Here is a 16691-nt window from a genome sequence, read left to right on the forward strand (position 1 = left end):
GGCACTTGCCGTTGCTCAAGAGGGACAAGATTCTGTCGGAAGCAGGGCAGATTCTCGAGAAGGGCAGACAAAAACTCCTGCTGCACCAGGTGAGCGGGTTTGTGGCTTCTTTCCCACCCCTGACTTATCCAGTTTGATAAGGCCAGCACTTTAAAGCAGACTGGACAGCCAGGGGAAGGCTGACTGAAGGAATCCTAAGGGCATTCTTGAATGCTAGTGGCACGAGGCAGGAGAGATTAAGCGGACCTGTAGCAAGCGCTCTAGCTGTAAAATACCCCAAAACCAAAGATGGCAGCAATCATCAGAGCAATGCCTGCTGTAGAAACAGAACCCTGAACAAACCTAGCATCTTATCAGCCTGACAAACTGAAAATAAGAGCTTCTACATTTCCAGCTACCACCGAGTTTTCCACATTTACTGACACATTTTGCAAGGCACTGTACTTTCCGAGAACTGGCTATCCAAGCTAAGGCTGTTAGCTCTGTTTAATTAGGGCAGCACACTGAGGTGGCTTACCCATAGCTGTGGTTGCTCAGAGTCAGGGCTGAGACTGGGAATCCACCACCTCCGGTCTCATAACTGAGCCACACTCACGGTCTTTATCTTCCTTTGTGTGTGTGTTGAAGTTACACGTGCTTCCCAGGCAGGCAGCCAGCGGACAGAGCACTGGGGTACTCCAGGCCCAGCCGAGACAGCATCAGCAGGACCCCCTGCTCAGAGGATGCTGTTACTCCCAAGCAGCAAAGCAGCGGATGACAGTGTCTGCCCAGATCTCAGACTGAGCTAGAGGCGCTCAGGGACACTGAGCATAAATGCCAGGGAAATGCCAGGCACTGCTGGGCAGGTTTTATTCTCTGTCATCTTTTGTAAGCAGCTTAGGAGCAGGCCTTGAGGTGCGTGTAGAGAAAAGCCATGGGAGCACTGGAGGCTGCAGTGAGGAGTGAGAGTTTCCTCTGCCCTCACCCGATCCTTTCTGCAAGGCCAGAGCTGTTTCAGGGCTGCTTAACTTTAACCTAGGGAGCAACTGTGGAAAGGATATAGAGCATTGCTCTTGCTCACAAGTGCTGCAGTCCTGCCATCCTCTACACCACAGAAAGCACTGAAGGCAGGCCTTGGAGGTCACAGCTGTGAAGAGAAAGGTGGGATGAGCTTTGCCACCTGGTACTGCCAAGAGCAGAGGGACTGCAGGTGAGATCAGACAGTCACAGCTGCTGGTTCCAGCAGCCCACCTGGTATTTACCACAGTTACCATAGCTTTGTGAACCATGGCTGCTTCCTGCCAGAACCAGAGCCTCACGGAAAGGCTGCTTCTGACCTGCATTCTCTCAGACCTGGATATTCAACAGCTTTCTCTCATCGACAACCCCCAAGTAAGCAAGAATCCTGCCATAGCTTTACTTGCTTGTCACTCAAGGTCAGCTTTCCTTAAGGGATAAAATAATAAATTCAGGAAAAAACCAACATGGAGAGCAGCGACCAAGCTAGCAGCTGCCCTGTGAGGCTGCATGGCACTGCGCATCAACTGCCAAGATCCCCGCTTGCATAAAAATGGTCACAGAAGCTGAAGCTCACTTCCTTTTGCATAACCCAGCCTCCTTATCTTTCATTTCACACTCCTTGCTCTGTGTGGGAGCTTCTGTCCCTTGCATGAAGGGACGGCTGATGGAACAGCGATAGAATAAAGCAACAGTCCTGCCCTCTGCTGAAAGCTCTGGTATCAGAGCAGGCAGAAGCAGCAGCACTTTGAGCAGTATTTATTCCAACTGCCCTGTATTTTCTTCCTCCCGCAGCCCATCACCCAGAACACACTGATCCTACATCCCCCTCTGTTCAGGGCCCTGTGCCTCCTTTGCTTTCTTCCCTTACCTTCCCCGCTGTGCATCCCACCACCCACTACAGCAGTTCTGATTCGCAAAAATTTTCCTTTTTTTTTTTTCTTTCTCTGGAGGCTCTCCCTTATCTCCCTGTCCTACCTCTTCAGCAGGCTCCACCACCTCCCACCAAGGGCACGCAGAAGCAAGGTAGCCAGCATTACCCCCCAGAGATTTTACAAGATAGGGTTTGCAGACAGGGATTTAAGCCATGCTGTCTGTTAAACCACCTTGACTGGATGGCTCCCGAGTTGTAGCAAATTATTTTGTAGCCCCAGCCTATTCCTAGCACACACAAAATCTGTAAGAAATCTTCCAGCATTCTTCCATTATAATTACACTTTGCAATGTATAATACTGTCCTCTAGTGAACAGTCATGATATTGCACACACCTTTAGCACTGCCTTCGAACACCAGTAATACATTCACAGCTAAGCAAAACAGAGTTCATCCTGCTGCTCCTTTTTCTATTCTGCCCTCTGAGCCCCAGCAATCCTGAAAGGATTAACGAGTAGGGCCAAGTCCAATATTTTCTCACCACCCTTGGAGAGAACTGCTGCACATGTGTGCCAGGGCCCGTTTTGTGTCCCACTCTGAGCCCAAACCACGAAGGCCAGGGATTCACCACAGCTCTCAGCTGACAGCATGACTCTTCAACTTGATCTGCAGAAGTCAGAAGGCAGCGGACTATGGCACGGAAAGACAAGTGGCCACAGATGCCACAATACCATAAAAGCAGTGAGGTCTTGCGTAAAAAAACCCAAACAAACCCAAAATCCAAAAATACAGTGTGACAAACCACCAAGACATCGTTAGGTGCGTAATTCACTGTTCATTAGGCAGGAATACGCAGCAGGAGTATGTTGTGCTTGCAGCACTCTGATGGCTTTCTGCATATTTCCAGACCACACAGCTGAGCGATGCAAGCAGGCTCACACACTATCTAAACATCCTATACATTACTGCAGTACAAAAGTAGCCGCTACACAGGGATGACTGAACCACGCAATTCCTAACTGGGAGCAAAAGGATGAAACTTTCCACAACAGGTCATTAACAGAAGAGGAAGGAAGATGGAGAGCAGCAGCACATCAGACAGAATGTGCCCGTCTCGTGTCACCCCACAGTCATGGGGCAGCAAGAACAGGAAAGCGAGTTCTACCAGATCTGGAGGTGAATCCACTTAACTGCCCCACTTCATTTACCTACAGTATAAAGTACTGACCTGGAAATCACAATACTGGGGGGAAAAGCCCCATTTTGCTCTCGACCTCATTGACTCTCTCTTCCTACTCGACCAGCCCAACTTGCTTCAACTGCAAGCTGCCTCTTTCCGTGGATGTATTTGCTGCCTGCCACAGCACCTTCCCAATCCTGGCTGACACCTTAGTATTGCTGTAATACTTCTGCCACCCTCATATCCTCCTTGCTTCTGCCTCTCAGCCAGTCCATTAGCCCTACAACACGGACTTTACCCACTCTACTTCCCTTGGTTCGGCATAATTTTTCCACTTGTGAGAAGGTCAGATCCCAGAGCACATACTCCAAGTGCAGTCTCCTATGGGAGGGACCCAAGCAGCAAACCCAGGCCCCCAGTAGCTGCGTCTGCCCACGTGAGTCAAGTCCAGAGGAACACAGTCCCCTCAGGCAGGTCCCAGAGAACAAGACATTATTTCAGCTGCAGCTCAGGGGGCTCTGAAGATCAAGGCAAAACCTAACAGCTTTAGGAATGGGGAAAATTACATATTTTTAAGGTCACCATGCTCATTCTCAGTTGAGACAAACTATTGTTCCTGAAGCATCAGTCTTCACGGCGAAAAAATGAATGAAGAGCGAGGTCTCTGATACACAACAGCTTCTCAAAGCATTCAGGGTGTAGGAAGACACAAGACCCACTGGAAAGAGGCACGCTTACTGCCCCATCCAGACAAGAGCCCAACCAAGAGCCTGGGCACAGACTTGGGTACGGAACATGCTTTGACTCTTCTCCTTCAGAGGGCTCTAAGGCAGGCTCTTAACGTAGGATTTCCAGGGTAAGGTAGCACGTTAGTGCAGTCTGCAGGGCAGGATTGAATCCACGCTTCCCTGAGAGCAGGCACGTTGCACATGTGGGTCCAGAAAGGTGAGAGCTTTTCAGCTGAGAGGCAAAGGGTAACAGCTTGGTTCCAGCATGAAGCCAAGGCAGGTGATGTGGCCTTCTGGCCACCACAAACACACCACTTCTCTGCATAGATTTAAATATCTATGTTGATATACATAAGCCTCAATGCACTGACTTGGAAAGGCAAAGCATCCCAATGAATCGCATTCAAGAGACGGAGGCTCCCATTCCAGACTACCTCCTCACACAGCACTATTCAGAGTCAGGGGTGAAAGAACAATTTAAAAAAAAGGCTATAAGCCTCCTTTGCACTGCCCCTACCAGCTGGTTAAAGCAGCCTCAGACTGCTACATAGGATCCACTCTGCCCACCCAGCTAACAGAGCTGAATAGTTTTCAGGTGTGGTCTTCCCTGGCCCTTCCATAAACCTCAGTTATCCATGTGCTAGACCAAAAATCTACTTTAGTAATGCCCAGCCTCAACCCCCCCCCCAGTATTGCCCTCTGACACACACAACTGGCTCAGATGTCAGGTTTGATGCCATTCTGCAGCTTGTGACCCCAGTAAAGAAGCCACAGCTGGTCCCTGGGCTTTCACAACCTCCAGAGCACTTTTCAGCTGACAGCAATGCATGCACCATGGTCCGCAGGAAACTGCAGAATACTGCTACATAACCAAAACCATTGGACACCTCTGCCGGGACGGTGTACGTCCAGAAGAGCGGATGGTTATCAAACTACTGGATCTGGAAGAAATATTGCCCTGAGCAGACTGGCCAATGGCTTGTAATACAAGATTTATCTGAAGACAACACGACATTAATAAGGAATCCCACTTAAGCTCATAGCCAACAAATCTTCCCCCTTCTCACAGGTGTACAACTTAGCACAACTGAATTTCCTGCTGACCTTGCCCATACTTTCTGCTCCCAGAAGCACAGAACAGCCTCTCTCCTAGGACTTCACAGCTCCATTTCCAGTCGCCACCTGGACCGGGATGGCAGAAGTATGAAAGTAGTAAGATGTGACAAGTAAGAATCAGCCCCAGCAGAACTGGGAGAGGTTTCAGGCTGCTATTTTAATTCAGTTAAATAACCCTCCCTTGCACACTGTTATCAACATAAGTCGAGCACGTTTTCCTTACTCAGCTACCAAAGCCAAGCACGCAGAAATTGAGAAAGTAAAAAAGTAACAGTGCCTTTGATTTTTTTCTGCAAGGAAAAAACTGAGAGATCAGGGAGCATTATCACATTCAAAGCTACATTATTTTAACTATGGTAAAAAACCATGTTGACCTCATATATAAAAGAATCTATTTTGATTTTTAAAGCAGTTAAAACTTCACATTGCCTTAGCGTAACTCAGCAAGGACACAACTTAAGCTAAGCCAAGCTAACTTTGAAGACTGGACAAGTTGTTTGGTCTAACCAAGAGCTTGGCTGCATTAAGAGCTGTCCCCAAAGATGGCTGGAGCAACCATGCACAAATGAACTACCAAAAGCGCACTCTTCTCCATCCTGGGGTAAAAAAAAACAACCAAAAGCTATCCCTGATTGAAACAGCAGTAACCCAGGCTAAACCAGGATCACTTTAACTTCAGGGCTGCATCATGAAACTGTGTATAAGGCTCTCCAAGAGAATCCTGTTCCAGTGCTTGCAGGGAAAATCACAAGTTGGTACAACTCTGAATAAAGCATTGTCATTCTGCAAACATTACAGGTTGTATTTTCAGACAAGCTGTGTCAGTGCTCTCCCACACACACACACGTGAGCAAATACACCCTCTCTGTGCACCAGGGACAAGTACAACTCACACACATTCATTCTCCACACAAAGGTGGGTGAGTTCAGCTTCTTCAGACCATGAAAACCAGGGGCAAAGATGCACAGTCAGATTAGGTGGCCATTAATCATCACTGTCCTACTGGTTGAAAAGCGGTGGTTATTTTCGAAATACAGCCTTCAGAATCGCGTTTGGCTGTTAAGCGTGCGTGGGTGTGCGTACACGCACATTTCCTCCTTGCAAAACGAACAACGAAGCGCTGATTTTTTTACTCTAGATTGCCACAGAGAGAATGTGTTTAGAGTCACAAGCACAGGTTCACACCCAAAGAGAAACACTTATTTTTTTAAAAAAAACAAGATTCACCCTCTGGAAGTCCTGCAGTTAGTGAAACAAGGGCAACTTTCCTCTCCACAAGCTGATGTGTGAAGCCTACAGCTCAGAGCACTGGAAACCCCTGAGACTAGAGCTTCACATCCCAGCAAATGGCAAGGTTTCTTACTTCAGTGAATGCCCAGGGTGCTGGTCAATCCACCCTTGTCAGCCTTACCTCAGTTTCAGAAACGCGCCATGGAAACAGCAGGTCAAAACCAGTTCACGTTATCTGGGAGAACTCCCTGCCTCCAGAAAGCCAACTGAGACCCGTCTCCACTCAATGGTACACTGAACCTCAAATTACACCAACTAAAAGCAGAGCTTCCAAAATGCTGCGAACGCCTCTGCTATAGAGCCAGCCGAGCGGCTTTCCCCACTCCAGAGTCTGAACCATCACCTACATACAGAACTTCCTAAACATCAAAACAATAAATCCCTTTCAGACATGCTTTTCACTCTATCAAGAGTTCTCTCACCACAAAAACATTCACTGTCCAAGGCTCTCCTGCAAGCAGGACTTACTCTTTATACTGTGCAGCTGGTTCACAGGATAATAGCACACCTCAAAATGGGCCTCACCAAGTTGACGACAGGAGGTTGAAGCTGCTGATGCATCACTACCCTGAGCTACCAGCTTTCTGCCCAAGGCCCCAGCCCTGAGCAAAACCAGACCTCCTGCTGTTCAGCTCAGCATCACTTCCCTGCCTTCCCCACCCACCCCACAACCTATGCAGATCGCTTTCCGGGTCAGCAGGTTGTCAAACTTCACTTACCACAGCTAAGTCAGAAGCTGAAGGAACTAGAAGAACATCCCCCACCTCCCCTCATCCGTTACTGGGCTAACAAGAGATGGCACCTTCCCCTGTAAGACTGAGGAGATTTCAAAGTGGAAGAGGAAAATGCCAGAGAAGAACAGAATCCGATTCCCTGCAGGCTCCAAATGGGAGACTGGAACAGCAACATGAAAAAAAGGCATATTTCCTTTAGAACAGCAGCCAGCAGAGCATGAAAGATTGTCACCTGTCAAGAGGGGAGACGTGCTCTGTGACAGAAGGCTCAAGCCTAGCAAAGTATTTGCTCAAGGACTTCAGCCAAGAGAGATGGATTTAAACATACCTATTCTGTCTTTTAAACATTAGGAGGCAAGACCTCATCCATCTCTCCCCTCCCCAGCAAACAAGTGCGACCAAGGAGACAGTATAAAATTTAAAAAGCAACGTACAGCCAATAAAAAGTCACAGTTCTTTACAAAGTCTATAATCTGCCTGTAGAAGTCACACTGCCGGAGGCAGACACCATGAACAAAAACCACGGGCAGAGTTCAGACAAGAGAGTATATAATATCACAGTAGGAATTATGATTTTGGAGTGACACAAGCTAACCTAAGTGGAGTAATCAAGCCGCACACCTCAGCAAGCTGATCATTTTTACAGCGCCACATAAGACTTCCTCCTAACGATGGGGCATGGGAAGGAATGGCAGAGCAGCTTCTTTTGCTGAATCAGAAGCGCAGGAGCAATGGGGCTGCGGGAAGCCATCCAGCCCACCCCTTGTCCCAAGGCAGAACCAGCTGTGACATTCACCAGCTCTGACAGACATTAGCTCAGAGCGCTTCAGGAGGCCTCCGTTAACAGCGGAGGCTCAGCCGCCTCCCAGGCAATCCAACCCGGTGTTTCACTACTCTCAGAAGCAAGGTCTGTACAGAGGTAGTATCTTAGGCCAATAACCTTCCCTTAATTAAGTCTTCCCTGTCCTGAAGCACTAGATTCTATCCACTGACTCTGAACACGAGAGATCAATAATACAAGTTTATTTAGCTACATCCTTCAGGGGGCCTGGGAGAGCAAACAAACCTCCCGTCGCAACAGGTAGGAGCAGAAGAATTCAAGCAGCGCTGTTCAGTCGCGTAGGTGGAACACCAGATCTTCACCAACCCCTCTCAGCACTTTGGTTTTCAACTCAACACAGCTGTAAGGCAGTAAGTAGCAGGCTCTCAAGTGAGTTTCCTAATGGACCCTCAGACAAGAGGAGTAAAAAATTAGAGAAGCTTTTAAACAATAGGACCCCAAAAAGCACAGTGTTCAGGATGTCATGGGAGAAAGGCTAGATGTTCAAGGGCTCTACAGCTCTCCTTTGTGGGCAGGGCGCCCCACGTGCCCTTGGCTCCATTTGTCTCGAGTGAGCGATCTCTTGTGTTCTTTAGGACAAAATCTGAGAAAATAGTGATTTGCAAGCTTTGCCTAGTGCCTGACACATTCACTGACTTTCTGAGACCTCCGAGCCCTCTCTCCACACCACAGGAGCCTGCTCAACACACAGCTTGGTACTTCCGCCAACGCCCAGAGGACAAAAAGAAGATATCATTATTGCAGCTCTGGCTTCCCGGCTCTCATGTGCCTGTACGGGTGGTTGTTAGCAAGGGACTAAGTTTAGGCACAGAAGGCATACCCCTTCTGGCAGCTGCCTGCGCTGGAGCAAAAGGACCTGGAGAGAAACTCACACTCATTTATTTGTTCACAGTCAAAAGAAGAGCTTACACCTGACTTTGGCAAAAGGCAAAAGACCTGGTATTTAATGAAGGCAAGTCTTGTCTTACTCAAAGCTGAGACAGCAGAGGGCCTGACAGAGAGGAGTGCCTTAAGAACACTTTCTTTAGTAATGTGGTAGAACTGTTGCCTTCTATGAAGGCTAAGCCTTCATAGGTACACTGCAGCCTGAATAAGCAATGACTAAGTGCAATGGGGAGATGAGGATGCTAGGCTGAAGGCAGGATGTCTCTAGAATGACATGGTTTTAAGACAAATACAGAGCTGTAGCCCTGAGGAGTGAAGGGGAGGGGAGCAAGGGAGCTGGGAAGGCAGGAGGGAGGGTAGCTCATGTTCAGTTATCTATTACCACATTTTCTAGCTTGCTCCTAGAATCTACATTCAAACGATACGAGGTGTAGTAGGATCTCAACCACACCACACTCACTACCTTTACTAGGACTGCTTCTATGACTCCACTGCATGCCCCTCACCAATCCAGCCTGCCAAGAGCCCACTGATGGGAAAGGAGCGCTATTCGCTGTTGGATTTATGAACAGGGTCTTGGTGAGCAGAGGGGAAAAAAGCAGCACCAGTGAAAGAGCAGTAATCATTTGCTCAGAGATTAGAAAGGATTGGTTTCCTTCCCAGGAGACGGGAAACTAATCTGGGGGACACAGGACTAAGACACACAGCTCTAACTGCTTTTTATTACACTGATACCTTCCACCTCACTGTTACCATCTGTGCCCATTTCCTGTGTCAGCCTGCTGACTCTTAAATAACCCTTCATCAAACACAACATAATACACATTTGAATACCTGGCAACACTAGGGCTCTTGGTTTTGTCTACCAACTCCTGGACACTACCACAGGATTGAGTTTAAGCACTAAAGGAGGGTATAGCATCTCCAAGGACGGACTTAAAAGGGAGGAAGACAACATGGACTGGACAAGCATCAGGCAGAAACTGCCTGTATGTGTCATCCTCTCCCCCAAATCACAGACAGCGTAAGGTTTGGAATTAACAGATTCCTGCACAGATTGTTTGAGGAAGAGCCGTGAGCAGACACTGGCAGCCCAGCGAGGCTCTGCCTCTGCCCATCTTTGCAGCGGTCAACAGCAGGAGGACGAAGGCCAGTGAGAACGCGAGTACAGACCAGCAGCTGGGAGGATGGATTAAGAAATAAGCTGAAGATCTAAGAAATTACGCTAGGTCCAAACTAGGACCAAAAAAGGTCCGAACTCAATCTTAAAATACTCTGTAGCACAGAAAGCTAAAAGTCTCCGACCTCAAAATAAACAGCTCAGTGACGTACGTAAAGCAGAGGTAAGGTGTGCTGAAGCCACAATCAAGTTACAGATTTCTTCTCTTTTAAACACAAAGAGAAGATGGAGCAGCAGACAGCTGCTGACTGAAATACAAGAAGGAGGGGAAGGAGGGGTTGAAGCGAGCTGGTTATCAAGAGAAAACCAACTGAAAAATTAGTAGAAAATCCATTTTGTAGGGATTGCTATAAATCCACATGTACCACCTAAATTAAGTACGTGCAAGGGGATTTTTGTATAGAACAACAGAGAAGATGCATCTGTGGCTCAGGAAAGCTTTGCCAGCAGGATGCCATCAGCTCATGCTATTCAGGTGTATAGAATTTGACTTCAACAAGGAAAATGCAGCCAGGTGTAATCAATCAGGGCAAGAGCAATCCTGGGCCCACATACAAGTCACACAACACCTGCTAACAAATGCTTCCTAGACATACTGTGTTACAGCAACATTTCATGAAAACTAAACATTTCAGGACAATACAGCATGTGCCCCTGGCTGTAGTTCAGGATCACAGAATCATTTGGGTTGGAAAGGATCTTTAAAAATCACATAGTCCCATCCCCTTGCCATGGGCAATAAGCCCCCTCTGCCCCGAACAGGCAGCGAAGCCACCAGTCCCCTTGCAAGCACTGGCAAGGCAGCTGTGATGGGATCCACTCACTCCTGCAGCTCCACCGCATACAGGATCTGTATTACTACAGGTGAGATGCCAAAGGCCAAGGACTTCCAGAGGCAGCTGGCAGCACGGCATTGCACCCTTTAGCCCTCCCATCCAGGCAAAAGCAGGGTCTGGATACAGAACATCCCGCATATGCGTAGCTGCTCTCTCCCCAAAAAAATTTAGTCCCTGAAATCCCTTTACCCTTGTATGAACAATTGGCCAGAGCTTTTAGTCAACACAAGCCACCTTTTGACAAGAATTACAGTTATTTTGAAGTCACTCCATTCTAATCCTCAACATATTTTCTGCCCCAGCAGCCTTCCTCAGAGCTGCAAGTTCCATCATTCTTCCTGCGAAAAACTCAGAGGTGTTCCCTCTCTCTCCCAGCTCTCCACATTCTTCCTGCTATTGAGAGTAAAAATAAAACCCTCCTGTTAACTCAGAACTCAGTCACTCACTTCCTCTGATGCCTTTCTGGCTGACAGCCGTTTCTCCAGCTCCTGTTAGACCCTTTGAGAGCCACAGGTCCTTGTAAGCAAGGGGTTTTCTGCTGCAACACACCTGCCTGGCCTGAGATTTAAGGGAGGAGAAAATGATTGCAAAAGGAGCAACTAAATCATTCTCAAAAGCAAACACCTTTCACTGTAAAGGAAAAAAAGATAAAGGCTAATCCATACACTAGAAGAGTGGCTCAGCTGTCTTCAGACTAAGCCAATACGACGCTTTTGCAGGGAGTAAGGTCAATCACATCCTAGCAGCAACAGCCCAGCTTTAGCTTATCCCTGCGGGTTTGGGATCAGCCCCGTTTACGGGGCACAAACGCAGCCCCCCTCCAAAGGCTGCTGCGGCGCCAGGGCCCCCTCACGCTCCGCAGAGCTGCGGCAGCGCCGCGTACCTGGCGGGGGGCGCCGGGGGGAGCTGAGGGGGCATTCCCGGCCGCCTCCTCCTCCTCCTCCCGCACCAGGCCCCTGCCAGGAGCCTTCCTCGCCCTCACCTCTCCTTGCACCGCTCCCTGCGTTAAGACGAGCCTTAATTTCGGCCCGGCTCAGGCGGCCCAGCCCCCGCCGGGCGGCAGCGGGTACCCCCCGCCCAGAGCCCACCCGCGGCGGGCAGCACAGGGGCCCTGGCAGAGCGGGCGGACAGACGGACGGACGGACCCGGCAGGGCACGACACACCGCCACCCTCTCCTCACACGCCCGAAGGGCCGCCAAGCGCACGCGCCCCCTCACCCGCGGCCGCGCGCGCGCAGCGACCCCACCCCGCGCTCCGCCGAACGTCGCCCCTTTAAAGCCAGCCCCCGCCGCCCCCCTCCCCCGCCCCGTCCCGGGCGGTGCTGCCCCCTCGAGCCCCGCCCCTCGCCCCCGCCCCGGGCCGCGCTCCTCCGGCGGCTCCGCCGGCCGCGGGCAGCGCCGGCATGTCCTGAGGCGGCGGCGGCGGCGGCGGCGCGGAGCCGGGCCGGGCCGGGCCGGGCCCCACCACGGAGGGCTCGGTGGAGCAGCGGGCCAAGGGCCGGGCCCCCATGAAGGAGAAGGAGGCGGGGGCGGAGCGGGGCAAACCCGCCACTTACACCGGGGACAAGAAGGCGCGCATGGCGGCCAAGACCAACAAGAAGTGGGTGCGCCTGGCCACCGTGCTGGCCTACGTGCTCTCCGTCTCGCTGGCCGCCATCGTCCTCGCCGTCTACTACAGCCTCATCTGGCAGCCGGTGCGCGGCGGCGGCGGCGGCGGCTCCGGCCCCGCTCCCGGCCCCGCCGCCGCCGCCTCCCCGCAGCCCCGCGTCGCGCCGCCGGGCCCCGCCGCCAGCCGCGCGCCCACCCGGCGGCCCGCCGCGCCCACGCAGGAGGCTCCGCCAGCGCCGCCGCGGGCGGGCCCCGGCCCCGGCCCCGCCGACACGGACCCTCCGGACGCTTCGCCGCCGCCGCCCGGGGCCGAGGCGGGGGCCGCGGCGCTGCGCCGGGTGCGGGGCGGCCCCTGAGGCGGCCGGCGGCGGCCACCCCCCCCCCCCCTCCGCGCCGGGGCGGGCTGCGGGGCTCCGTGCGGGGCCGAGGCTGGAGGCGAGCCCCGAAGAGCTCCGGCTGCGGACTGAGACCCGGCCCGGGGGTCGGCGGGGGAAGGACGGACTTGTACTTGGTAGAACTGCCGTATCTTTGTTTTCCACCCCCACCCCGTTTTTTTTCCTCAAAAGGGAATTTTGTGGCTTCGTTTTTGGTTCTTTTTTTTTCCCCTCACCAGGGCTAGCTTCTCCTTCTGAACCTGCATTGAACTCCTGCGCTATTTATGCCAGTCTGTTACCTATAAAAGGATATCGGTGTCCAAAATCCCTCACTATTTACAGGATCAGCTGGGAACAATACGAATTTAGAGGCTGTAATCCATTGTTCGAGTAAAACCAGTTTTGTTTAACAATGAGCATAAACTTATTTAAAACCGTGTGAAAGGTAAATTGACTTGTTTACTATATTAAAATATTTTCCCAATATGAAAGTCTCTGTAATACGGTATGTTCTCTTTTGCGGTGGGAGGAGGATTTGGGTGGAATGTCAAACTGGAAGAGCTCTCTGGGTAGCAAAAAATGGTCTGCCTGCAGTAACGGGCAACTGTGGCATATAACGTTGTTGACTCGCTTGTCGTTGGTCTCCTCAGGTGAGGCTGGAGAAACCTCCATCCGCGCCTAACTCCCGCTAACGGTGGCGGCTAAGCATTGGTGGCGAACGAAGGTTTGATCTTTCCTGACAGAAGCAGGTGGAGCTGTGGCGGTGGGCGCCGAGGGGCAGCTGCTGCGGCGTGCGGTGCGGCGTGCCGCCAGGCGCTTCGTGGCTTGCACACCCGTGCTCTCGCCCGCGTGGGATGGCCGAGCCTAGAGACTGTCACGGCACCTCCGTGGCACCCCGGAGCCGGTGCCGTCGGGAGGTAGGTCTGTGCCAGCCAGCTCGTGGTGTGCGCTGGGCAGGCTTCCTTCCCGGCTCCATGTTTTCCTGCCCTGTAGTCCTCAGAAATGTTCTGTGTGGCCCCGTTCCTTGATGAGCCGTGCAAAAACAGTGCAAAAACGTGGCATTTAATGACTGTAGGATGTGGGCTTTCAACTAGGAAACTAAGACCTGTGTCATTCTGAGCAGCTGCTGTTCAGATTGATGGTTGCGGTTGAATGCCTTAACTGTGAGGCTGCCAGGTTATTCCGCGTCCCTGTGAAATGATCCCTGGAGTTCAGATTTCCTCTGCTGAGGGGTAAAAACGTGCTCTGATGTGGTGTACGTATTTCAGTTGCGCAAATCACGGAGGTATTGTAAAATACGGCGCTTGACTTTTTTAAAGTTGGGGGGGGGCAAATAGCTGCTTCATCCCTAAATCAGTACGCTTTGGACTGGTGCTGTTGCGTTAAGCCTGTGTCAGCTGGGCGTTTGCTTCACAGCGTCTTTTAAAGGTAGAAACCAGGAGCAGAGGGCTTCCAGACAGAAAGCAGGCAAAAGGAGGCAGTGATCTTCCACCCTCCTTCTCCATTTTCTGCAGAGCATGCAGGCAAGTCTGTATGTTGTTAACGTGCTCAAGAAGAAAGCTGGTGAGAAGGAAAAAAGATCGCGCTTAGTCGTTTTAGCCCAAAGGGTGCATGCGATCGTTGCCACCTTTCTGCGGGGCAGGCAGGAGCGCTGGGGAAGGGGCTCGAAGCCCAAAGCCGCGCCGTAGCAGGCAGCTGCTCTGCCACCCCGTTACCTCCTGAGCCGCTTCTGAGCTCCCTCTGTACCCGCGGCAGCGTCAGGACCGATGGTGTCCTGGCAGCAGCACCGGCGCGTAGCTTTGGCCAGAGGGTTGGCCGGGTTCGGCCCCGTGGGTGTCCGCTCTGTAGCAGTGGGTGACCGTGTTTCCTCGGCGGTTCTGCCTGCAGCGTGTTGATACCTGTTCGTGGGGCGGTATCTCTGGGTCCCGGTGGCGACGGTGCTGTTCGCTCTCCTTGGCACACAGCTCTGGTTGTAGGGGAACGGCTTTCTGCAGCTCTCTAGGGGGGAGGAATAAGTAAAAGAGAAACCAGGCTCATTGTCTGGTGCCAGCTGAATTTAGCCTGTTTCTTGGCTCTGGTACTAAATGCAGAACCAGTTGGGAAGCATCCCTGGGAGGGAGCTGGTGTTTAACATCTAAAACCTCTGAAGATAAATAAAAGCTGGCTGGAATTACACTGATGCTGGGACTTCTCTGGTCCTGGCCTGCAGCTCAGAACTGGTGAATCTGTAGTGGCTTTGACCAGAGCATCCATATACACACAGAGTCCTGGCATTTTTCACTTTAAATACGATTGCTCTCAGAAGACTAATAGAGCATGGCTGCGTGGAAGAGGAAGTGAATTGAATTAAATTGTCTGCGTGGCCCTCTTCCAACCCGCCATGTAACTGCGGAGAGATGCCTTGTATTCGGGAGCAGGAACAACTTAAAGCTCTTCACCTGGCCTGTTGTTTTGGTGGCAAAGGACCTCTGGGACAGTCGAGAGTGTTCGGGTCCACTTTATCAAAGGGAATAGACCCGTCGCTGATGGTTGCCTCCCTCTCTGGTGCTAAAAATAGTTGATGAGCCAGTACGGAGATGGTTGTGGCTGTCTTCATTCCTGTATGACAGTGCAGGCTTGGCGAGTTCCCAGGCTGTGTTTTTGCATCTTCTTTTCTGCTGACAAACTTAGATTTAAGTGAAACGCTTCTGGTTTTGTACCTGTTAAAACTGGCTTTGGAGCATCCTGTTACTTCACTATTGTTGTACTAAGCCTGCAAGGGAGGGGAAGCTTTGGCTGTAAAGATGCAGAAGGATCACAGACTGCTGACCTAAGGGCTTTGTGATTTGAGCAGCTGTGTTTTCCAAAGCCCCTTTGGACCTAGATCCTTCAGCTAAAATCTCTACGTCCTTCCCCTAGCCAGGAATTGTGGTCCTCTGGAGGGAAATATGTTCCCCTTGAGATACGGCTGCCAGCCTGCCGTGAGCCGGTCTCTGTGCCTGTTGCTCTATTTGGCGGCAGACTGTCCAAGAAATCAGTGACTAAGTGCACTTTGCAAATAATTCTAGTAACAAAAATGGCTTGTCTGGGCTTGTTTCTAGGTGATAAGCTAACTTTTAAAAATGCGGGGTACTAGGGATTTCTTGGGAAACAGGTTGGCTGCAACAGGTAACGGCTGGATTGTCACCTTGGGCTGTGAATTTCTGCATTATGTGGCCATCTTTGTACCTGGACAGTCTTCTGCATCGGAACAGAATTATTTTAGTGCCCTAAAACGGTGCGGTCAGCGGTCTCAGGTAAACCTGCGGTTTAAGAGGCAGGCTGTCTCGTTATCTGTTGTATTACTTCAGCTCCAATTCAGTCTTTCCCTTCATTGCTCCTCAAAAAAAAAAAAAATCAGTTCACTTGGTGTAACTGTATCAGGCGAGATAAGGCTCAGGCTTTTGTGTTGCTTCCGAGATAGAAATCGCTGTAACCGCGTGATTTGTAAAGTTGTTTCCTTGGAATTGCTGGTGAGGGTTATTGCCTTTGCACAGATGCTGTCCTGCCTGCCGCTCGCAAACGGAACTGCTGCGTTTCCAGCGTGCGCAGGTCGGCGTGAAAGGGAGCTGCCCGCCAGTCAGTTTGGGCGAAGAAGGTGATCAAACATAAGGGAAACGCTGGGACTCAGGCCCTTTGCTTTAGTCAGATAAGGAAGTTAACAAGGCTCTCAAACCTTCGAGCTGTGGGATGCTCCTGTAAAAGCACGGTGGCTGTAAGAATATGCTTGGAATAGTGGCGTCTCTGCTTCTGGTTCTTCAGTTTTCCATTGATTAAACATGCTAATAATTCTGTAAAGCCAACTTTCCCCCGAGCTTTGAGTTTCTGTATCGTTTAGGGCCTGAGTTCCAGATTTTTGTCCTCCAAGAGCCTTTAACTAATGGTGGCACAGAGGACAGAAGTCGTGGTACGTTTGTGCTTCAGGTGCAACTCCGTTCTGAAACGCCGTGACAGAATGTGTTGTTGCTCAGTGTCAAGGGATGGTAAATACCGTGGGAGCTTTGATTTTCCTGTTCTTAATCACAGTAAT

General features: G+C 51.0%; 1 protein-coding gene across 1 annotated transcript; it reads left to right on the plus strand.

Annotated features, from left to right (window-relative positions):
* The first annotated feature begins 11982 nt into the window (after positions 1-11982).
* Positions 11983-13134, plus strand: INAFM2 (InaF motif containing 2). Its single transcript, XM_064453113.1, has 2 exons — positions 11983-12780; positions 12883-13134. The coding sequence occupies exon 1, from the start codon at positions 12170-12172 to the stop codon at positions 12623-12625; it is 456 nt and encodes a 151-aa protein (XP_064309183.1). The 5' UTR covers positions 11983-12169; the 3' UTR covers positions 12626-12780; positions 12883-13134.
* Positions 13135-16691: the final 3557 nt, after the last annotated feature.

Source organism: Phalacrocorax carbo, chromosome 5 (genome assembly GCF_963921805.1).
Source record: "Phalacrocorax carbo chromosome 5, bPhaCar2.1, whole genome shotgun sequence".
Lineage (NCBI taxonomy): Eukaryota > Metazoa > Chordata > Aves > Suliformes > Phalacrocoracidae > Phalacrocorax > Phalacrocorax carbo.